Source organism: Arvicanthis niloticus, chromosome 18, assembly GCF_011762505.2.
Source record: "Arvicanthis niloticus isolate mArvNil1 chromosome 18, mArvNil1.pat.X, whole genome shotgun sequence".
Taxonomy (NCBI): Eukaryota; Metazoa; Chordata; class Mammalia; order Rodentia; family Muridae; genus Arvicanthis; species Arvicanthis niloticus.
In genome coordinates this window covers 32,290,545-32,314,616 of record NC_047675.1, presented here as the reverse complement: position 1 = coordinate 32,314,616, position 24,072 = coordinate 32,290,545, and the positions used below count along the sequence as shown (strand labels likewise).

The 24,072-nt window shown below is 43.8% G+C and overlaps 2 protein-coding genes across 7 annotated transcripts in view; one reads left to right on the top strand and one right to left on the bottom strand.

The window, feature by feature from the left end:
- Positions 1 to 6: 6 nt before the first annotated feature.
- Slc7a6os (solute carrier family 7 member 6 opposite strand) lies at positions 7 to 9,087 on the top strand. The gene is made up of 5 exons (XM_034522316.2): positions 7 to 198; positions 299 to 562; positions 5,291 to 5,500; positions 7,286 to 7,406; positions 8,361 to 9,087. The coding sequence occupies exons 1-5, from the start codon at positions 7 to 9 to the stop codon at positions 8,489 to 8,491; spliced, it is 918 nt and encodes a 305-aa protein (XP_034378207.1). The 3' UTR covers positions 8,492 to 9,087.
- Positions 9,049 to 24,072, bottom strand: part of Slc7a6 (solute carrier family 7 member 6) — a 32,251-nt gene continuing 17,227 nt past the window's right edge. For all 6 annotated transcript variants that reach the window (XM_076915832.1, XM_034522314.2, XM_076915833.1 and 3 more), the window contains 8 exons: positions 19,781 to 19,906; positions 17,271 to 17,415; positions 16,456 to 16,579; positions 16,102 to 16,205; positions 15,348 to 15,444; positions 14,308 to 14,457; positions 13,476 to 13,659; positions 9,049 to 12,974 (listed from right to left, as the gene is read on the bottom strand). In XM_076915832.1, the coding sequence (XP_076771947.1) occupies positions 12,880 to 12,974; positions 13,476 to 13,659; positions 14,308 to 14,457; positions 15,348 to 15,444; positions 16,102 to 16,205; positions 16,456 to 16,579; positions 17,271 to 17,415; positions 19,781 to 19,906 (1,025 nt within the window). In that variant the 3' untranslated portion in view covers positions 9,049 to 12,879. The remainder of the gene's footprint in view (positions 12,975 to 13,475; positions 13,660 to 14,307; positions 14,458 to 15,347; positions 15,445 to 16,101; positions 16,206 to 16,455; positions 16,580 to 17,270; positions 17,416 to 19,780; positions 19,907 to 24,072) is intronic.

Sequence of the window (24,072 nt, the reverse complement as noted above, 5' to 3'; positions counted from 1 at the left end):
GCGGCTATGGAGGCCGGCAGGACTGCAGTGCTGCGCGTGAAGCGGAAGCGCAACGCGGAGCCCGCAGAGGCTCTCGTGCTGGCCTGTAAACGCCTCCGGAGCGACGAGGTCGAGTCGTCCGCTCAGGAGACGCCAGAGCGTCAGGAGACAGCGGAGGAGAGAAATGTCTTCCAGTTGGTTGCTACCGTGCGATCCCAGGTATGAGAAGGGGGATGGACTCTTTGTGGACGCGATCTTTGAACGCTGCCCACATACAAACAATTGCTGAGGCAGTCGTCCTTTTCCTGTCGTCCCTCAGGAGGAGCCAATCCAGCAGCTTGTACGGGCTGCCCTGCGCCCGTCCCGGAGCAGCCAGCTGCGTATCCTCCGCGATCTTCGAGCTTCGGTTCGCGAGGTCCGTAAAGAGGGCCGCTACAGGGTAGTCTCCAGCCACCGATCCTCGGGAACCTCTAACAGTTTGGAGCCTACGTGTGTGTCAGAAGCTGTCGGGGACGCAGGCTTCGAGTTGTTGGACCTGGTCCGCGAGGAGGAAGACCCAGAGGCTGCTGCCACAGACTGCAAAGTGAGTACTATGCATGTCTGGTCTGCTCCCAAAGGGAGCTATTAAGAGCATACGCACTGTAAGTTTAAGAATGGATGATCCACCCTAAAGGTTGACCTGGTTTTGCCTGTTTGGTTTTTGTTGTTTTTCTTTCAGTTGAGATAGTTTTGCTGTGTAGCTCAGGTTGACATAGTACCGGCTTTGTAGCCCAAGCAGGCCTCTGACAACAGTGGTCCTCCTGCTTCAGTCGCCTCAGTGCTGAGATTGCAGGCATGTACCACCCACATCCCTTATGATTGGTTTTCTTTCCTTCTCTTTTTGTATCGTAATACACACCTTCCTTCCCAGCATTTGGGAGGCAGTGCCAGTGCCAGGTGGATCTCTGAGTTTCCGGGCCAAAAAGGACTACATAGTGAGACCCTGTCTCAAAAAAAAAAAAAAGTTTGGGTGTGCTTGATCAGGCCTTTAATACCCAAGAGGCAGGGATGGGGGCAGGGATGGGTAATCTCTTCTTTCAAGGCCAGCCAGAGCTACACAGTGAGAACATGTATCAAAATAAATAAGCAAACAAAATTGATGTAGGCATTTTGAAAGTAGATTTGGCTATTTAAAATAAACAGTATTTAAGAATGTTAAACTTTTGTTGCTATGAAAAATGAGATGAATGTGTGGCCGGCCTACTCAGTTACTATGGATCTGTACTGTAGCAGAATACAGGAGAATGTAACAGTAGTCACCCTGTAGTGGCTAGCAAGCAGAGAAATAAGAAAAAGAATGCTAAAAAAATTAAAGTTTTCTGTTTTCCTAATAATCATACTCCCCAGACTTAACCTAGATAAGCAATTCACCAAAAGAAAAGAGCTATGGCAGTAACAAAGATACTGTTGCTTTCCTGTTACTGTGCTAGATACTTTGCTAATTATTTGGGCTTTGCAAAGCCTAGGGAGTGTGGCCAGTCTTTGCTACTCTGTAGGTTCTTCCTCCTCCCCTCCCCCCATCACTAGATAAGAAAAATAATAATAAAGGGGAGAAATTTGATAGGGATCTCGGAATCTAATTTCTTCTTATTTCTTCTTTACTTGTGGCTGGTCTTTGCCACTTGTGGGTTATTTTTTTCCCCACCCTTTATCCCCTCACCCTCCACTTCACCTCCTATTACTAGGTGGAGAGAAGAGAGAGGGGAGAGAGAGATCTCTGAATCTAATTTCTTTTTATTTATTCTTTGAGTAGGACTAATAACAATCCGCAACCAACCTCCCTGAAGATGGGGACCTAGCATTTATATATACCCACTGACGGAATTCCAAATATCACACAATCGCAGAAACTGTCTGCAGCTGGCAAAACCCACCTCTGCTAGGGCCCGAGGCAAATCATTGTCAGCTGCTTTGGACAGTTCGAAGCAGCCCCATGTCCCCACACCTGCGATTAAAACAAAATATATTCTTATAATATTTCTGTGTTTTTTAAAAGAAACCAAACCGGGCGGTGGTTGCGCACGCCTTTAATCCCAGCACTTGGGAGGCAGAGGCAGGCAGATTTCTGAGTTCAAGGCCAGCCTGGTCTACAGAGTGAGTTCCAGGATAGCCAGGACTACACAGAGAAACCCTGTCTCGAAAAAAAACAAAAAAAACAAAACAAAACAAAAAAAGAAACCAAAATTCTAGAATTGTCACTACGAAGGAGCAGACTTGGGGCAAGTGTTCTTCCACTGAGCTATATTCCTAACTCGATGTTTTCCTTTACTTTTTATAAATACTGTGAATTAAATACTTTTATCACCATCTTGTTTTCAGAAAGTTTTTATTAGCAGGAATTGGTTATTCAAACTAATAGTTTTTATTAGGAGATTTTTGTGTCTATAACCCTTCTTAATGAACTTAATAAGTAGAATTATTCTACTTTTATTACTATGGTCTTTGAGTGTGTGTTTCCATTAATTTACTTGAGATTGCTCAATTATAGAAGTGTGGGTGAGGAGTTTCTAGCTGTATTATCTGGGCTTTTCTATGCCTGTATTTGTTTGTTTTGGGTTTTTTGAGACTATATAGACCAGACTAGCCTTTAACTCAACAGAGATCTGCCTGCTTCTGCCTAAAGTACTGATTAAAGGCTTGCACCAGTGCACCTCCAGCTGATTTGTGTGCTTAAAGTTGTGTTGGTAATTAAAAATTACATAGACTGATGAAACTGAAGTTTCCTTATGAGGTGGTCCATGAAAAACAAGCATAGTACTTTGGAAAGAACTTAGAATAATGGTTCTAAGCCCTCCTAATGCTGTGACCTTTTAATACAGTTCCTCTTGTGATGTCCAGCCATAAAATTATTTTGCTACTTTATAACTGTAATTTTGCTACTGTTATGACTTGTAATGTACATATCTGATATGCAGGATATCTGATCTGCAACACCCCTTCCCCCAAAAGGGGAACCCCCACTACCCATGGGGTTGAGAACAGCTAATTTAGAGGCAAAACAGCTGTGAAAAAAAGAAGGCACCAGGTAAAGCTACAGTCTGCATTCCATAGGTTACAGGTGACTAAACTTTACAGAAATCTACTATTGCAGGTACCTTGCATAAATTAATTTTTCCTAGGAAAGGTAATTTGAACCTATAGTCAGTGGACCACAGCAAGTTCCTTCCCTTCCCTTGGTTGATTGACATGCAGCTCTCAGATGGTGTTAAGTATTGATGCTTTTCAGAGTCATTTACATTTTTAATTGGAATGATGGTAGTGAAGTTGGGTAAGGGCTTGTTTTCTCCAAGGTTATCACCATTTTTCAAATGCAGAAATGAAATATTGTGATACTGCTAATGATTAGTTCAAGAACTAGGTATGCATAGGGCTCTAGACATGGTTTACTTGATGTTTCATGAAGATTCCCAGCACCCACATAAGGCACCTTAAAACTGCTTGTTACTCTACTCCAAATGGAGTAGAATCGACACCTTTGATAACATTGAAGATTGGCAATATGTGAAGTATTTGTGTCTAACAATGGAAAATGGTCTGTATAATATAACTGAAAATATGGGTAAGCATGTATGCAAATATTAAGTTTTCCTAAGGGCTGGCAAGATTGTTCAGCAGGTAAAGGTAAAACCTGAGTTCAGTCCCCTAAGATTCCCATGTGCACCATGCCGTGCAAACCATGTAGGTGGTGATATCCAGCCATAAAATTATTTTGGAAAATAAACTATTTTAGTTTCCTTTCTGATTAGACCAAGCTGCCCTTAAACTCCAAGAGGTCTGACTGCCTCTGCCACTTGCGTGCTGAGATTAAAGGTGTGTGCAGCTATGCCCTGCTGAAAAATGCTTCCAAGGTTATGTTTAGTTTCTTCTGTAGCCGTAGACCACTTGCTCGGGAAAAGGTGCAGACCTATCTTCTCAATCCTTATTGAGATTTTCTTCACTGGTGGCTCAATGCCTATAATCTCAGCACGGAGGAAACTGAGGTAGGATGTCTATGAGTTTGAGGCACGTCTGGGCTACATACAAAGTCCAGGCTAGTAACAAAAGTTATAAAAGCAATGTCTGTTCATGAAAAAACAGTAAGCTAAAAGTAAACTAGGAGTTTAAGGATCCGTGATAAAACTTTTTAAGTAGTTTACATAGGCCCTCAATTCCAATCTCAGAACTGGAGAGAAAAAAAATCACTCCATTTACATACAACCAAAAACTAAGTAGACTGAAGCTGGTTAATTTACTCGGAATATAAACTTGATTGGCAGTTGTGTTAGTCTTAGAAACTTATTGGCTATTTAATTTGCTGGACTGGAGAGTTTGCTTACAGATTAAAAGCACTGAGTTCTCTTTGCAGAGGACTTGAGTTCAATTCCCAGCACCCACATGGCAGCTCATAACCATCTATAACTCTGGTCCAGGGAATCTAGCACTTTCTTCTGACTTCTGAGGACAGCATACATACACATGGTGCATATCCATACATATAGGCAAAACACGCATATAAGTTAAGCAAAAGGAGAAAAAAGCTTTAAGGAACAAAGCTTGTACAAAAACTTGCTTCACTGATTACTTTGTGGCTTTAGAGCAATGGAAAAGTCCCCTTTGTTTATATGTGACAGCATCAATCTTGCTCTGTGTGTTTTAGTCGTGAAACATTCCTACTTTTGTATGGTTGCTAGTTGCACCTATGTAGCTTTCTGTGGTGAACTTGTTGAGAAGGAGCCATCTGTAGCATTTTCCTGCAGTTTCATACTGACCTGTGCTACCAGGGTGCCTCTAGAAGCTGGAAAACATCTTAACCTGGGCCAGGTTCTAGAACCTTGTTTTCAAATACTTCTTTCTAGCATAGAGATTATAGGTGAGGTTTTTTTGTTTGTTTTTTAATTATTACATGTAGGATATTGGTCAGTCAGGTTGAGCCAGATGACACATTTTAACAGGTTTTGCCAGGAAACCTATATGGATGGGCATATGGATAGCAAAGAGTACTCAAAGACTTGTAGAAGTTGGTAGAAGAAAACAAGTGTGAGGATAAGAATCTTGAATACTACTTGCAATCCCAGTATTTAGGAGGTAGAAAGAAGCATAGAAAAATCTGGGAGTTCAAAACCTGCCTGGTCAATATAGCAAGTTCCTGGCCAGCCAGGGCTACATAGAGTGAAAGCCTGTCTCAAAACAAAAAGCCATCTTGACTAGGGCATAAAAAAATACAGGCCTTCGTTTACCTAATCTTTAGAGTCCTCATTTGAGTCTTAATCTCTGTCATCGGGTTTCTTTGTAGACATCTGATCCAGATGTGATCCTCTGCAATTCTGTAGAGTTGATCCGTGAGAGGCTGACTATATCCGAGGATGCATCCCAAGTAGAACACCAAGAGGAACCAAAGCACAATGATGACTATGTATATGACATTTACTATATGGAGATGGCCTCTCCAGGGTGGATCGAGAACATCCTGTCTGTGCAGCCCTACAACCAGGAATGGGAGCTGGTAAGGGGGTCCAGAAGGAGAAGGGCATAATGGGGTACTTCTTACTTCCTAGACCCCACTCCCGTTTTTAAATTTCAAAAGCAGTTTTATTTAGTGTGTATGCATGGTGCATGCGTGGAAGCCAGGATAATTTGTTTGTTTGTATCACGTGAACTCCTGGGATGCAATTTAGGTCATCAGGTTTGGTGGCAAGTGCCTTTAACCACTAAGTCATCTTGCTGTCCTTTTTTTTTTTTTTTTCCCCTCTTTTGGAGATGGGGTCTCATACAGCCCATTGAGTGTCTTCCTTGATGCAGGGTCTCGCACTGAAACTAGAGCTTGCCAATTACAACTAACCTAACCCCAGGGATTCCTGTCTCTACCTCCCATTTGCTGTGATCTCAGGCAGGCTACCCAGCCGACCCAGCTTTTAAATAGGTTCTGGATATCTGAACTGGAACTTAAACTTGTACAGCCCCTTTTTATTTTGTAAAAGGATATGTATGTCGCCCAAGCTTGTGGAAATCTGAATTTCCTCAGCTTCCTCGATATTGGGATTACAAATATGTACCATTACACCTAGCTGTAGACTCCTCTCTTGATAAACATTTTTCTAGTTCTTGTTTTTGCTTGGAAGGAAAACTCAATTCTAAATCCTTTGTAGAAACCCTAGTTCAATACAGCAAATATATTGGACTACTTACTCTGAAAGTTTTGATCACAACCTTGAGACAATAAACCAGACATGAGTAAGAACAAAAAACTTAATGGATGGTTTTCCTGCATGAATATCTGCATATCACTTGCATGCTGGTGCCAAAAGAGGCCAGAAGAGAGTGTTACATCTTCTGGCAATGGAGTTTATAGGTAATTGTAAGCCAACATGAAGGTGTTAGGAATTGAACCCAGGTCCTCTTAAAACATTAAGTGCTCTAACCACTGAGTTATCTCTCCAACCCCCAAGAACAGAAACATTCTAAATTTCAGGCATGCTGGCATATACTTTTAATCCCAGCACTTAAGCAGAGGCAGGCGGGTCTCTGTGAAACCGTCCTGACCTACACATAGCAATCTCCTTGCTGGCTAGTAAGTTCCTGTCTCAGAAAAAGAAAAGGGAAGAAAAATTTCCTTAATGTCCTGACTCCAAAAATGTTGAGGGTTCCTCCCCCACCCCAGTTTATGTGTATGTATGAGTCTACGTATCTGTCTGCCTGAGTGGGTTTGCATGTATCTGTGGGTACCCTTGGAGGACATTGTTACTTGTGCAGATAGGCACCACCTTAGTCCACCACTATGTGGTCCCTCCTTTCCTCTACCACATACCCTGAAGTTTTTGGTCCTAACCTTTGGCATTACCCACAGTTGTAAAACCCCAGTCCCACCTGGCCATTCATTCCCCTCTAATTGCATTGGGGTGTGGTATCTGTAGCCAGACTCTTGATTGGATCTGGGCCTAAGGATACTTAGCCTTGCTCTTGCTCTCGATCCCTCTGTCCCCTCACCCCTTCTCTTCACGTGCTCATGGCTGGCCTCTACTTCTCTACTCGCTCCCTCTCTCTGCCTTTCTCTGCCTCTACTACCCTCTTAACTCTCCTCCCCATTCCCTGAATAAACTTTATTCTATACTAAATAAAAAAGATTACCTAGTTTCTAGTAAGGCAAAGTCAGACAAACTCTTCCTTGTCTGCCTTTTTCACATGGCACCTTTACTTGAGTCTCCCCGAGCTGGCATTGCCAACAGTGTCCCAGAAGGAGCGTCACTTTAGAGTTTTGGACGTAAACTCATGTCTATGTTGAGATGCTTAGGTGAATGATGGTGAGCAGCCAGAAGATATTTATGAAGATGAAGACGATGAAAACAGTGAAAATAACTGGCGCAATGAGTACCCAGATGAAGAAAGCAGCGACAGAGATGAAGATTCCAGAGGTGGGTAGCAACCCAGATGGCATGGGGCCAGTATGAGTCACGATTGAGGTGAAGGTGTAATTAATTGATGGGTATGCTTGCCTATGGGTGGCTTTCCCTCTCTTTATAGGGGAAAGTATGATGTGGGACAGCCTGATCTAAAATGAGAGTTCCAGAACACCCGGGGATACACAAACAGTATCTCAAAAAACAAACAAAAGGTATTAATATTATAAGCCAGCAAGGTCTGGCAACATGAGTTGCTAGAATCTTCTCTGTGAAAGGAAAACCAACTTCTGTAAGTTGTCATCTGACCTCTACACATAACACACACATATAAATTTAATTTTTTAAAAGAGATATTTAGCCGGGCGGTGATGGCGCACGCCTTTAATCCCAGCACTTGGGAGGCAGAGACAGGCGGATTTCTGAGTTCGAGGCCAGCCTGGTCTACAGAGTGAGTTCCAGGACAGCCAGGACTACACAAAGAAACCCAAAAAAAAAAAAAAAAAAAAAGAGAGAGAGAGATTTACATGTCTCTAATAGGACATACCTGTCATCCCAGCATTCACATGGCTGAGGTGGCAGAGCAGTGAGCTCTAGGCAAATCTTCAAAGACAGTAGGGGGAAGGAGATGATAAAGAAAAAAAGACCTGGTATGGAGATGGTTCAGTGGTTAAGAGCACTGACTATGCTTCCAGAGGTTCTGAGTTCAATTCCCAGCAACCACATGGTGGCTCACAACTCTCTAATGGAATCCAGTACCCTCCTTTAGTGTGTCTGAAGGCAGCAACAGTGTACAATATACTTACCTAAAACAAATCTTTAAAAAAAAAAAAAAGGCTTCTGACCCTTGATCATTTGGCTGCTAAGCCTCATGACCCAAGTTTGATTCTCCAACACCCACATAATGGAAGGAAAGAGCTGACTCTTGGAAGTTCTTTATCATAAATTTTATCTCTTATCTCCTTGTAGGCTCTGATGAATACAGCAGCCTCAGCGAGGAGGAGGAAAGAAGCTGCAGGCAACTGGTGTGGAGCAAATACCCTTTGGATGCACAAAAGGAATTTGGCTACGACAGTTCCCATGATCTGGATTCAGATTGATGGCCTGCTGGTATTTGTGAGGCCTTTATTCCACAGGCCTTTAAGGCTCTGACTACAGAGTTGTCATCTTAGGATTCCTAACTGAACATGTGGAAAGAAAAACTTTACCCCGGCACAGTGAGGACTTCCATTTATAAGTAATAAGTAAAGCCAAACATGCTGGGCCATGCCTGTAATTCCAGAATTGGAGAGTTTGGGAGCCAAGAAGAGCACTGAGAATGCAAGGCCAGCCTTTAGACTACACAGTAAGTTCTAGGCCAGCCTGCGCATTTAAAAAAGTGATCTTACAATCTGGAAAATAAAATGATGTAAAACCTCCAGCCCTGGTGGTTTTCCTGTCATTTTACTTCTATGCTCAGGCCTAAAGAAGCCTGTTCCCTTTGATTGGAGATGATCTCTGCAAGGACAACAGTCCTTTGATTGGAGATGATCTCTGCAAGGACAACAGTGGCTCCCCTGCTTTGGGAGCCTGTCTTCCCCCAGACCCCTTTAGACTCTGATGATGGTTGTAAAGACTGCTATCACCTTTTGGCAGTGGTACCAAGGAACAGTACGTATGAATGTGATACTCTTTAATAAAAACTTTTTACACAGAAGCAATTCTTTTTAAAATCTGATTGTTTTAGGTGTTTTCCACATAGAAAAAGGAGAGGTTAGTGAGATACATGTTCAAAATTAACTTTATACACTATGGACTATGTCAGCTGTTTATAGCACTCACTCAAGCCATTACAGTTGTCCCTCATTCTGTGGTTCCAGGACTGCCAAAAACTACCATGTATCCAAGTCCCTTACTTGGGTGACACAGTATGTCCACAAAATCTATGCCTATATTCAGATTATAAAAATGCTAATGTAATTTAATGTACACTAAATTGTTATACCGCAACTCTTTGGGGGAATGATGAGAGTCCATGTTTAGAATATGCAATTTCCCCAAAACACATTTCTTTACATCTACAATTAGATTAGTAAATGCAGGGCTCACAATCATGGAAGGCCAGCTGTATCATCAATAGGACACTGTCACCAGAATTCAGCACTCATTTCCCCTTGTTTTCTAAAATCTCAGCTATAGATGTAGTACTACTATCCAATAAAGCTACCCATAGCATGTTCTCTGTATGCACAGTGCAACTGTGTGGCTATTGAGCACTTGAAATAACTGAGAAGCCTCAAGGATTTTTGATTGGGGGGGCTGGGGTGATACAGAATCTCTGTGTAGACGAGGCTGCCCAAATTAAAAGGAATTCACCTACCTCTACCTCCTTAGTGCTGGAATTTTTGGTTTTTGTTTTTTTTTTTTTTTTTATGTAAGTTGCAATCTTGCCTTAAACTTCTAAGTGCTAGTATAACATGTGGATACTTATCAAATTGGCTAGATTTTCATTTTAACTTAGCTACATGTAGTAGACACTAAGTGTAGGGAAGTCACACTCAACATTCAGTTCAGCAAATACCCTCTTTTCCTGCAATGGATCCATGGGAAAGTAACACAGATGCCTTCTTCCTAGTACTTACAAGTTCATAAGCCTCTCTACACATCTACAAGGAGTTATTAAGCTTGTCAAAGTGATCTAATTTGTATATTCAAGTGATTAATGGAACTAGTCAAACCAACAAAACTATCTCAGTTGCTCTATTCTGAGTATCAAACAATTCAGTGTTTGGAGCAATAGGCGGCAATGTGGTATCCAACACTAGTCATCTTGATCTGTAGGCATACAAGCAGGACTAAAATTCTATTTGCCACTACAATGTGCTCACAGTTATACTAACATTAACATTAAAGGGCTGACAACTTCACAGGCTGTACCCACTACAAGAGGGGAACAAACTGTACCACTATAAATGGGATTAGCACACCAGGAGGTGGATTCAAAAGAATTCCACTATCAAGTTTTAACTCTGTAGAAGTCTGGCTTCTTTCCCACAGAAAGGGTTCCTGGGGGAAGCTCAGCTGTGTTCAGCTCAGAAAGAAAAAATGCTAACAGTCAAGTGATAAGGAGAACATGGCTCACCAAGCAAGTATCAGAGCACCTTCAATGTGAGGTCCCTTCTTCCAGAAACCACTGGAGGGCAGCAGATCCCTGGGATTGGTTAAGGGCCAAAGACCTCTAAAACCAGGGTCATAGATTACTTAAAAGCTTTGCTCTAAGCAGAGCCTTGGAATGTGATGCCAGCTTAGCTCAGCTATGAATCATATTTGTATAGTCTAGGCAAGTCAGTCTTTACACAAAACTCCTTATCAGACAGGATTCCCAACCCATGACAGTAGGAATGTCACCCTCTCACAGATGCAGGCCCAGAACCAATGGCAACTGTGATCATACTCCCCTAAGTCTTTATTGAGCAAGCATATATCCAAGGTAATTCCTGTGCATCTAGGGCCAGTTTGGTACTGGGAGACTGCCACATAGTTATTTACTATCTGTATTGTTCACAAACTCTAAAGCTTAAAGAAGAAATGTCCATGAGGGATGCCAAGACAGCAGAGCAGGTTCTTCTGTGTCTAAGATGGCAGTGTCTAAGGGCATCAAGATAGTTGTACAATCTAGTGTAGACAAACTGCTCACAAAGATCCAAGCCTGTTTTGGCTTTAACTGGTAGCCTAGTTTGATCACCAGAATTTGCTGTTTCTCCCCTTTACCAGGAGCCAGGTTGAGGTTGAAGCTGTTTTCTTTTAGTCTTCATCAGTCTTCACAGGGAGAAAACAGTAGATGCACAAGTACCAAGCATTTTCTGAGACTTCAATCTCACCAGCCCTTGGGCAAGAGAAGGCAAGCAGGTATACCATCCCATGACCCAAGATGGTTCAGAGTGTAAACAAAGCTTGGTGCTTTCAGAAAGTTAATGACCACTTCCAGCAGAGTGGGCTTTTGTGAGTCCATACATAGCAAATCTCACACAGGCTCTTAAAGATAATTATTTGATGACTTGAATCCAGGAGTCCAATGACAACTGATAAATCAGGTTATCTACCTGAATTTTGCATAAGACCTTATGCAAAACATTCCAGGTCTCTTGCAGTTCATACCAAAAATCCAAAGATTTATTTTATATCAAGTAGAACAAAGATCTACAGTCTTAATAAGACAAAGGATTGTCCTTCAAAATAGCAGTATTACCAGACTTCTGACTCATGAAGTTGATCATCTGTCCTTGCTGGAACTGAGCCAAATGATAATAACATGTGACTTATCTATATATTAAAGTATAACAGGTATATGATGAGATAAGATCTTAGCTGATCTTTCCAGAGTAACTACCTGGAAATTATGTAACCTAAGTTAGCCTCAAATTCAAACTCCTTATGCATCACCATGCCAGGTGTTCAGGTTACAGATGCGTGCCACCAGGCCAGCTAAGATACTTTTTTCAAACACAATTCACTTATTGCATCCTGTAGACAAATGATCGCTAATGGTTTGTTACAACTGGTGTCCTGGATTAAATATCAATAAATAATGAAATACAGGAGTTGAAATTTGGTGACAGTTGTGGCTTGTCCAGGTAGTAGATGTTCCACTTGGCTGGAGTAGCGAGGTTTTCTTTCAGCCCTTGTTTCAAGGGCTCCACAGCACCATGGATTCAGCTAGGAAGGGCACAATCAAGTTGCCCAGGCAAATTCCTTTATGAGCCAGAAACTCACCTCCTTGCCTAAGGATCCTGACCATACTGCTAATACGATTGAAGCAAAGTCAGACAGGCAGCACCTCCTCAAGGAGATGGATAGTCTATACACAATGAGATCCCAAAGATACCCCAACATTCGGATCCACAAATTAGAGGACTTTCATGCCTAGATCCCGAACAGTCTTCTCATCAAGCTTACTGTTTGCTTGAGCAGGACGTTCCAGGGAGGGAGTGCTGTTCCTCTTGTAGAATTCAGGAAATGAGGCACACATTGATCCCAAGTCAGTTAAATAACGCCTACCCAGCAAAAAAACAGGGAATACAACGCTCTCCTCAAGGAAGAATTTTGAGCCACAGGAAGAAATGGTAGCATTTCAGACCTCTAAAAATCAAGTCAGACTTGGTCAGAGGAAAACTTCCCATGAAGGAGCCCCACTGTAGACTCCTGATTTAAACTATGAATAGCTGTGAATCAAAAGCCAGCACTGTCAATCTAATATTCCTTCAGGGCTGCATCTACTCATCAGAAGTAAAACTAAATCAACCCCCAATCTCCCCCCCATTAAAGTCCCCCATCTTCAGGCTGGCCTGATCAGTATCTTCCCATAGCTTACCAATGAGAGAGCATTGGCCCTGAGCCCCCTTAGAGAATGTGGGCCAAGAGGCTCCTTTAATTCAGAAGGTTTAGGGAACTGGTCTTTGGTGGCTGTAGTCACAGCCTTATGGGCTTCAGGGAATGTCATCTCTGGCTTCTAGTCAGTTTTCCTCTCAACATTTTTCTCTTCAGCTACATCTAGTTCAGTCAAGACGCAAAAGCAAAGCTTCTGGGTTACTCTGGTGACAGTAGCTAAATGAAAATAAGAAGCACAGGATTTAGCAAACATACTCAGCTCCAGTTACAATCTCAACAACAAAAGGCTGAAAGAATATCAGACTCTTTCCCACCTGTCCCTTAAGCACACAAAGCCTGGTCCCTTACAACCAACAAGCCTCTCCATTCCACACCCAGCCTTTTCTTCTCAGATGTGGTGGTACACACCTGTAATCCTAACACTTGATAGGTAAAGGCAGGAGGATGAAGAGTTCAGGGTCATCCTCGGCTACATAGTGAGTTCAAGATTAGCCTGGGTTACACAAAACTCTGTCTCAAAAAATACAACAAACCCAAGAACACTAAAAAAACAGATAGTGCTTTAGCGCTGGAATAGAACACAAAAAAAGTATGACGGGACACCAGGTTTTATACTTTTGCCATAAGTAGGTGGGAGAGTTGATAGCCTCTGCATATTGCTAAGCATAAGCATTCGGCTACGAACAACAGGGCAAACAGGAGCAGAGAGACACTCACCCAGAATATTCCTAATAAAGAGTGGCCTCCGGGACTCTGGCAGGTAAACACCCATGAAGTAGACAGGGACCCCAGAGAGGGCAATCCCAATGCCGATGAGGGAATTGATGGTGTCACTGAAGAGGGGTACGGCCACCAGAAACAAGGAGCATATGCAGAACACGATGGGAAAAAAGAGGCTCAACTGAAATAGAGGAGAGTGAGATTTAGTAGGATGGGATGATAGAACACAGCTCAATCAAAAGGCACCTTAAGAAGAGGATCTAGGGCTGGAGAGATGGCTCTTCCAAAGGACTTAAGTTCAATACCCAGCACCCACAGCAGCTCACAACTGTCTGTAACTCCAGTTCCAGAGGATCTGTCATCCTTGCACAGACATGCGGCCAGAACACCAATGCACATAAAAATAAATCTTTAAAAAAGAACAGGATCTCCCTCCTCTTGGTATGCATGAGCTGTCCATGTTGAGCTCTCCTCGGCCACATAGTTAGTTCCAAGCTAATCTGGACTACATGAGGCCCTATCTTGATGATGATGAAGAAGAAAAAGGAAGGGGAGGAGGAGGAGAAAGAGAAGGAGGAGAAGGAGAAAAGAAGAAGAAGAAGAGGAGGAGGAGGAGAAAAGAAGAAGAAGAGGAGGAAGAGGAGGAGGAGGAGGAGGAGGAGGAGGAGGAGGAGGAGGAGGAGGAGAAAAGAAGAAGAAGAGGAAGAGGAGGAGGAGAAAAGAAGAAGAGGAAGAGGAGGAGGAGAAAAGAAGAAGAAGAAGAGGAGGAGGAGGAGGAGGAGGAGGAGGAGGAGGAGGAGGAGGAGGAGGAGGAAGTGGAGGTGCTGACCTTGAGAGGTCGAGGCCAGTCAGGCTCTTTCCAACGAAGGTAGAGCTGCCCAACAACGGACAAGCCCACAAAGAACCAGTAGCTGAAGCTGAAGTAGTTGATGAGCAGGAAAACATCCTTCACGACGAGGTAGATAAGTGTCATGGTGCACTGTGGGATAGATAGGTGGTGGAGAAGAGGAATGAGTATCATTACTTCCAGCCATAGCAGGAGACGCCACCATCCAGCAGTCTGTCACAGCTGAAATAGCTTTACCAGATTAACTCTGGTTTTCAGTGACTCGCCCTTGACAGATAGGTCCATTAGCCACATTAACCTTCAAGGCAACATCTCCACCTCTGCCTATACTTAGTGCTCCCCCTTGTTGCAAGTACTGTGGTTAACAAGGTAGATTCTGCTTCCTTTTTGATGTCTGACAGGGAGGCCCTCAACAAACCAACCACAATAGGAGTTACACTGTTAACCTAGAGTTCTTTAGGCCTGGGGCCCAGCTACCTGACATACACATGGAAAAAATGCCTCCAGAAGCATCATAATGACCTGGAGCTTTTGAAAGGGAGAGGAGCAAAATGGATCCATACCCACTCCAAGAGGGATAACTACTTGTCTTCTTGTATGAAAGAATCCTAGTAGATAGGGTTTCAGAGACTAGCTTTTCTAAGACAAGCTAATATTTGCTTAAACTTAAAAAAAAAAAATTTAATCCACCTGTCTTTTCACCCTGATATATCAAGAAAAAAAAAAAAAAAAAAAAAAAAAGCCCTTCAGAGAAGCAGAGGCAAGAGGTTCTAAAGCTCAAGACCAATTTGTTACATGAGAAGACCTTGTCTGGAGGCTGAGGAAAATGAATAAATAGTGCCTAAGAGTGTGGGACAGGTAGAATGTCTGCCTAACTTATATGGGGCCCTGGGTTCCATCCCAGACACTAGAGAAAAGATAATGAACTATGCTTCAAACCTTGGAACAAAGCCTAAAGTACAGTGTGAATTAGGAATCCTGCACAAAGCTGCCCACGCCCACACTCTCCCTGCAGAGCTTACATTGAACAGCAAGGCAGGCACAGGTGTAAAGCGCTCAATGTGGATCATGGACAGGAGGTTCGGGAGGTGGCCCTCACGAGAGCCCACGAAAAACAACCTGTAAGGGGATGAAATGTGTCAGCAGCCTCTTATCCAGTCACACTCCTCAGATAAACTAAGCTCAGAGCCATGGGCAGGGACGACGCAGAACAGAAGCCACCATCACAGGCTCCACTTACACCCAGCCCATCACTCACGCTACCCACAAATGTCTTTAATTCTTAGCACCTCACCACTACCCAGGAATGCTCACCCACCATTATCCATTAACCACTCCAAACCCTCAGCGATGAAATCACTATCACCTACCAATGTTCCTACTTCTGAACCAGATCCCTTCCCCCAAATCCCACAGAAGCCGTGCATTCCCGCACCTAATGGCATCCCCATCCCACCAGGGATACCCTTATTCTGCCATTACACAAATTTACAGCTACCACACTGGTCTTTTTTTTTTTTTTTTTTTTTTAAGAGACAAGGTCTCCTATGTAGGTCTGGCTAGACTCAAGCCTGGGATCCTCCTGTCTCAGCTCAGATTGCATAGCCCTTCTGTGAAATGCCATTGTGGGGGTTGAAAAGATAGAGCAGCAATTAAGAGGAAGTACTACTCTTGCATAGGTACCCCTGCAACTAGAGTTACAAATGGTTGTGAGCTGCCATGAGGGTGCAACCCCTCTCCCCCAATAGAACAGTCTATTATCAGAAACCAAAGTACCTTGATGAAGCAAAGATAGATGCATTTAGGCCCCCAAAGCAGGACAGAGCAACAGCAATGGGGATGGTCCAACTGAACATGCCAAATGTCTGGTCAGCAAAGGTCTGAAAACAGAGCAAAGAAGGAATACTCAACACAGGAGAGTTTGGTACCTCTTCTTTAGCTGTGATCTCTGAGCAAAGGCAGTCCTTGCTAAAATGCCCACAGCCTGCCCTATCTAGACCCATCCTTCACTGCAGAGCCAGGACAGCTGCAGGAAAAGATCACACCATTTAGGAGCTGAGCACCATGTAATCCTCATGATAAGAAGAACAGGAGCAAATGAGGACAATCCCTCTCCCCCAAGAGACTCACCACAGCCACAGCGTCACTCTTATGGACATCCTGAATGTTCAGCACTGTGTAATAGGCCACGTTTGTCAGGATGTAGATGAGTGTCACAATTGGCATAGAAATTCCAATGGCCAAGGGCAAATTCCTGTCAGGACAAGTGAAATAAGACTACCTAGAGCCAACTTCTGCTGAGAATGAAAAACCATCCAGCACCCACTGGAAATTTCCTAACATTTAACAGTTCACTGGCTGCCAGGCCTTTGAGATGAGCTCCTCTTCCCTGAATGCCCCAGGGTGGGTATGCTTCCCATGTTCCTGGGCATTTTCCACTGAGAAAGAAGAGCCCTTTCCCTGAGAAAGGACGCGTAATTAGTTTATCCTATGACGTTAGGTCCAATAAACCACATGTGGCTTTCTACCCTTCTTACATCTATGATCTCAGGATAAATGCAAGGGGCAATAGCCTCTGGAAACTAGAGGTTGGGCTGGTCATCTGGTGGGCCAGAGACAGGCCGGGCAGCTCAGGCCACAGTCTCAGCACCACAGGGCTAAGTCCTGCCACCTCAGCCCTAGCTGGGTCCATTGCTGCCCACTAAAGACCTCTCCTCCAGGAAGGACCCTGGGTGCTCTCCGATGGAACATGAGGCTGAGAGCCAGGGCTTTCCCACATTTGCTCACTCCCATCCTAGCCCCCAACCCCTCCTAACTGGAGAAGGGGAGCAGGGAGAGGATGAGGGGAGAGGAGGGAGAGGGAGAAGGTGCTATGGGAGAAGGGCAACTGTGCCCACCATCAGCAGGAGTTCCAGCCAAGTTGGAGAATGTGATCTCGCCTTTACCTTTCTGGGTTTTTGATTTCTTCTGTTACAAAATTAAGGGTGTCCCAACCTGAGTAAGAGAAGAGGGCAGAGTACAGGGCAAGAGAGAGGTCTCCCACATTCCACGAGGAACCTTTAAAGGCGTCCTGAAAGTGCTCAGTGTGTCCTGTGGGGCAAAGATGGGTGGGAGACCAGGTAAAAGAGAAGAGAGACAGAAGGAATATGAAGAAGATAAAGGATACAGAGGGAGAATTAAAAAGATGAAACAAAAAAAAAGATAGATAGAAAAAAATAAAGCAGGGCAGGGAAAGAAAAAAAATCAGTTAATACCAAAGGAACAATAACCAGAACCTCCCCAAATTTCACTACCTAATCTACTCTCTCAAATTACGTTTTATTTTACTTTGTAAAACTAGGTAATCAAAAACAAAAGCATGCTTGGCTACACTCTGAAGAAACACTTCTTCCAAGGCCCTACGAATGTCCATTTCCTGCAGGTGACCTCAGTTCTTCTTCCTATTTTGATGTCACTGGTCATTTCACACAAAGGAGTCATTTCCACTAACAACAAGACCTTCTAGCAGAAAGTCTTGGCTCAGATCACTGTTCAATTTAGACTTTCGGTTTTATCAGTCTGTTTGCAGTAGGTGTGGTGTGGTTGTCTGGAGCAGGAAATCTAGGGCTACAGAGTAACTGAAGTCTTATCTCTTAGTGAGCCAACCCCACCCTTCAGAGCACCAACCCAAGCCACAGCGATTGTCACCTTTCTTGGGGGCCTCTGAGGACTACAAATAGAAAGCCTACCTAGCTGCTCAAGACAGACATGCAGACAGCATGGAGTTTTAACAGGAGTCAGCCTTCTAAGGTGCTTGTCATCACACCCTGCAGAAAGCCTAGACTTGGGAGTAGAAAGAAGGCTCAGTGGCCAACCACTTGTAACTCCAGCTCCAGGGAGATCTGACGCCCTCTTCTGGTCTCCTCAGTACCTACACGCATGTGGCATATTCACACATACCAAAAAATATTAAAAAGAAAGGTTACACCCAGAACTCACTGTGGCAAAAAAGTGTAGGTGTGCAGCAAGAGCTTCCAGGGTTCTCAGCAACTGCACACAGCAGTGGTTCTCTAGGGCACATATTTTAGAGGAAGGATTACTCAGTGGCCCAATTTTACTCTAAGATGCTCCTGAGACTCCAGTAACATCTAGAAGCCTGGCTGTAGTCACTTGCTTCCTTAGCTCAAAGCTGTGCTTTTATGAAGTGCACTAGGCAATTCTCAGGCAGGTAACCCAGGAACTTTGTACCAAGTAACTACACCCAGGCATCTAGATACCCTTGGAGTATCAGGTCCTTAGGACCAAACACACATAAAAACTTTTCAATTTTTCAATTCAAACCAACAGATCTGAGATGAAAGCTCAGCTCCCGGGGTGACTGTGAATACAGCCATGTTTAGGGACTGGTAACACAGAGAGCTGGCTGTTAAATGAGGAAGACATGCTTTACCAGAGATTTTTCAGGATAAGCTGGAAAGCCCATTAACCTCAGTCTGCACTGACTCCAGAGTGAAAACCTTTCAAAAGCCAATATGTAGCTGTCTAGGGTGGTGCATGCCTTTAATCCCAGCAACTGGGCAACATGCTAAATTACAGGCCAGCCCAAAATTTAGTTCAAGACATTATCTTTTAAAAATTTTTAATTTTTTTTACAATTAAAAGGACTAAGGTTGCCGGGCAGTGGTGGCGCATGCCTTTAATCCCAACACTTGGGAGTTGGGAGGCAGCCTGGTCTACAGACTGAGTTCCAGGACAGCCAGGGCTACACAGAAAAACCCTATCTGGCAAAAAAAAAAAAAAAAAAAAAAAAAAAAAAAAAAAAAAAATATCACCCCCTCCCCCAAAAAAGGACTAAAGATGTGGCTGAGTGGTGGAGTTTAAACTAGCACACATAAGATTCTGGTTCCATCCTTAGCAAAAGTTAAAAAAAAAAAAAAAAAAGAAGAAGAAGAAGAAAAGAAAGGCCAACATTCTGATTTTTTTAGAGCTGACTTTTTTTGGGAGCTTCCTCAATATAATACTTAACACAAATCCAGATAAACAATAAATACTGCAGAATGACCATGCACCCCTTCCCTACTGCCCCTCTCCAGGAAAGCCAGGTTTCCCACTCACTGCTTGATAACTACAGACCACAACCAGGAGGCAGAAATCTATACCCCTAGATGACTACTATGAGTGACCCCATTAAGTTTCAAAAACTCCTAGCTTTCCGAGCTTTCTGAGATGCTCTATATATCCATAGACGCCCTAAGGAAAACTTGACATTTAACGTGTCCAGTTAGTTAGCCAAGGTAGCCTGGCTGACAAAACCCAGGAAGAGGTTCATAACCATCTCTCATGTTCACTAACAACACTCTAAAATGTACTCAAAATGTGCTGAGAGATGAAGCTAGCTGAGTCCCCATAGCCTCCTCAGGAAGCCCAAGAGACTCCAGGAGACATTGACCCTTCTTCCCGCCTCAGCCCCTCTTACCCTGGCACAGTTTAACAAGGCCCATGATAATGATAGCAATGAGTGCCAGGACCTTGGCATACGTGAATGTGTCTTGTACTCGTGTGCCCCACTTGACATAGGCACAGTTCACAAATGTCAGCAGACCTAGAAGGAAAACCATAGTATTACTGGCAGGCTTAGGCTGAGCACACAAGACCCCAAACTCTCTATGGAAAGGATTCTTCTGCCCTTCCCGGCTGAGTTAGAGGGACAATAGAACAATGAGAACTGGAACAGGTAACCAGCAGAAACAGCACACAGGCCAGCTCAGGATGTATGAATACCCTACATTGTATCCTAAGCTACTAGGGCATGTATGAACAGATACATGCTCTAAACTGCCAGAACAATTCCTGGAAATGTTCCCTAGCATCAAGAATGGTTAGTCTCACTTCATCCACTCTTCCCCAACCATACTCCCAAAGCACCAAATGAGAGGCACAAGACCTGTCCCTAGTCACAGACAGTAGGGACAAAAAAGGACCCGTTAACAAATAAGGTAAATTTGAATTCTGATGACCAGTCACGTAAAGTTGTGTGTGTGTGTGTGTGTGTGTGTGTGTGTGTGTGTGTGTGTTATATACTTGACAATTTCACAGGCATCCTTGACTACTAATTCTCACAACCCCCCAAATATAGATGTCTGTTCCTATTCCCCATCTTATATATGAGGAAACGAAGGCTGAGAGAAACTATCTTTCCCAAGCTTGCACCCCCAAGTCCAAATGTTCTCCCTTCCCCTACTCAATGCAAACCTGCTAATTCTCATCAAATCCCATAGAGAATGAGCCTTCCTGAGAGCTTCTTAGACCTGTGTCAGCCCTGCTACCTTTGAGATGCACACTCGTGTACCTCAGTAACATCTGAGCCCTGTAGACTACCAATGGCTGTGAACTGCTAGCTGACTGAGGCTTAACCCACAGAGAGAACTCTGTTCCTGCAAAATAAGGAAAGCTTTGATCTAGGGGAGAACACAAGAGCAATTATCCAAAGGCTTCTATGGCAACAAAGTACATAGTGATACCTCTAAGTACTGTCCCTACCTTCCAAAAACAAAACAAAACAACCCCCCCCCCCCAAAAAAAAAAACCTTTTGAGTGCAAACAGTCTTCAGAGGTTCATATATTTGAATGCTTAGTCACCAGGGAGTGAAGGTGTTTGAGGATTAGAAGGATTGGCAGGTGTGGCCTTGTTGGAGAAACTGTCACTGGGGATGGGCTTATGGCTTCAAAAGCTTGTGCTACTACTCCAGTACCATGAGTGCCACCATGTTCCTGTCATGTAGCTGTAACCCTCTAAAAGTGTAAGTAAGCCCCCACCTAAATGCTGTCTTCTATATACTCTTGAGGCCCATTCTCTCAACCACGTGCACACACTCCCACCTAATTACTCCTTTAGGTAGACTCTCCCTGACCAAATACACATATGAAGAATTTACCCTCTTCGTGCCACAGCCACTACTGACATCTACTTCCAAGGCCTAGTTCAGCCCCAACTCCCTCTGAAAACGTTCTCCAAATGAACTGGGCGGCCCAAACCCAAGTTTCTTCTTCCCTTCATCCTCAAGTCACAATACAGCTTAGTACCAAATGCTACAGTCCTAGGAACAACTAATTCCAGGAGATCTCTCCCTCAGGTTTCTCAGTCTTGTTTCTGAAAGACCACAAACTCTCAGAGGGAAACAACAGTTTATAACATTTCTAAAGCTCATGCACCAGCAAAGAGGGAAGCTGATGAACCTGGCTGGAGGCAAGGTATTAATTAATGTCTTTCAGATAACAGCCAGTTCCCTGGAACAATTATCAGAAAGGTGGACCTTTCTCTACTCAAAAGAAGTGTTCAGGGCCAGCTGTGAAAATGACCACATGTGATAGAATAGCCTCCATATGTTTCAAAAGCCTCACTTAATATGGTGTCAAGTAGGGCTAAAGAGTTGGCTCAGCAGTTGAAGAGGCTGCTCTTCCAGAGGACCAGGGTTCAATTCCCAGCACATACATGGTAACTTACAACCATCTGTAACTCTAGTTCCAGGAGAACTGATGCCCTTTTGCTGACCTACATGATAACCAGACACACATATGCTAGCAAACACTCCTACACATAAGAAAAAATATTAAAAAATATGCTTCCACATATTACAGGTATCCACCAGTCAGGCATATAAGGTAGGGCAATTAAATGTAGTTGGGTTACAATGGTTAAGTAGGTTGGTGGGAAAACGAACATGTGCTGCTGAAAAATCTTCATAGGAATCAATTGTTGATCAAAGTTCTCTCTGGCTAAGCCTGGTTACATATTCAGCTAACACACACAGTTAACAACCACCAGTAAAGGCCGGGCGGTGGTGGCACAGGCCTTTAATCCCAGCACTTGGGAGGCAGAGGCAGGTGGATTTCTGAGTTTGAGGCCAGCCTGGTCTACAGAGTGAGTTCCAGGATAGCCAGGGCTACACAGAGAAACCCTGTCTCGAAAAACCAAAAACAAACAAACAAACAAACAAACAAAAAACAACCACCAGTAAACAAGAACCACCAATATAGTACAACAAGCACATTTTGAGGTACTTGTCTATCTCTTTGTTAGGACTTGCTCTCTCTCTCTCCCCTCAAACCTGCTCAAGCCAAACAATGGATCCAATCTGCAGCTGTAAGTTATCTTTCCCAGAATACCAAGAGAGTGAGTCTATCCAATAGCAACAAGGTACCCTTAGAGTCTAGGACTACACAAAGTCAAAAACCATAGAAGCCCTGACTTGACTAACAGCAGAGCAGAATCTGCAAGCAGAGAAAGAAAGCAAGACCACAGAAGAAGCAGAAGACAGAAGGCATGAACTTGTGGGAGGAAAGACCAAAATACAAAGAAATAGAAAAAAAGACAGAGATGAGAGACAAAGGTGAGGTAAAGACAGAGAAAAGAGGAGAAGAGAAAAAAGACCAAAAACTGACATCATAGCAGAGACACAAAAGCCTAGCTGGGTTCACTGAGCATGCGTCACACCCTCAGCCCATGAGCAAGCAGGCACTAGTTTCTCAGGCTGGCTCCTCTCTCCCTCCCTCTACTGTTCTGCAGACTCCCTGCAGACGTGGTCACTTCTATACACAAGTAAACACACAGCCTGCAGAGGAGACAATGACTGTATTAAAGGATGAGGGAAGGCATGCCTCAGGAAGTCCCAGCAGGGTCTATTCCAAAGGCCAGCTGGAGAGGCACCAAAGGCACCTGGTCAGTAAGACTGACTCCAAGAAACAGACTAAAAGCTGGAGAGGAAGGGAGCCTTTCTCTATGGTGTGTTCGCTTACATTTTGATTTACTGACCAAGCATATGCTTCTTTCTCAATAAAAGTAGTTAATGAGCCACAACACATTTACCAGAGAGCAGACCAGTAGGATGAAGTGAGTCAAATGCCTAGGGCACAAAATCTAAGAAACACTCCCTCTCTCAGGGAATCAAGCAAAGGAATCCCAGAGTGAGTATAACCTCAGAGCTGGCCCCAGGCACCTAACTTGCCTCATGCTCTTAATCTTGCCAAAGAACACAGTCTACCAAGCAGAAGCCAAATCCCTTGACTGCTTGCCTGCTTCTAATTAAACAAACTTTCGCCACAGGCCCACACCCTGTGTGCTTCCAAGATCTCCTAGCCCCGTCCAGCTTACCAGACTGGGCCTGGAGGCCAGGTGCTACAACTCAAACCTCCAAGCCTTCCCTCTTCTGATCATATTTCCATGCTAGACAAGCCAACATCAATGAGCATGGGACCTATACAATAGTCTCCAAGGCTCTCTGAGAGCTTAGTTTTAGTTTGTCTTGGTGGTTCTAGGAACTGAACACAACATGTTCTGCATGCTATCCCGCTATTCTACCACTGAACCTAGCTTAACCCTTCTGGGAACTTGTTACAAATTCCCCAAAGTCACTCTGTAGCAGACAGTTTGTCACCTTCCAGTATTTTCCCTCCTTTCTTCTTAATAGAAACTTTAGCTGAAGTCATGGCTACCCCAGACACGTCCCAGAGTTCCTCACAGATAGATTACCTACTTAGATTTTCCTTAAGGACATGAACAGATGTTTCAGGTAGGACCTCAGGAAATATCTTTGAAGCTAAGCATGCCTTCCTTTTGTCCTTCTAGTAAGCTACATGCAAACCATTGGAGTTTAAGGAGCCTCCCTAGGCTATGGCAAGAATCTACAGACTGAGGACAAGGCAGAGAACAGGAACAAGACAGGAAGGGGAAGCCCTGCCCAAAGCTGTTCCACCAGGCCACTCTGTGGC

What these genes read in the sequence shown, in the direction of transcription:
- Slc7a6os (XM_034522316.2), top strand. Translation starts at nt 7, where the DNA reads ATGGAGGCCGGCAGGACTGCAGTGCTGCGCGTGAAGCGGAAGCGCAAC. An exon ending in TTGCTACCGTGCGATCCCAG is followed by an intron (nt 199 to 298) that starts GTATGAGAAGGG and finishes GTCGTCCCTCAG; the next exon opens with GAGGAGCCAATCCAGCAGCT. An exon ending in CTGCTGCCACAGACTGCAAA is followed by an intron (nt 563 to 5,290) that starts GTGAGTACTATG and finishes GTTTCTTTGTAG; the next exon opens with ACATCTGATCCAGATGTGAT.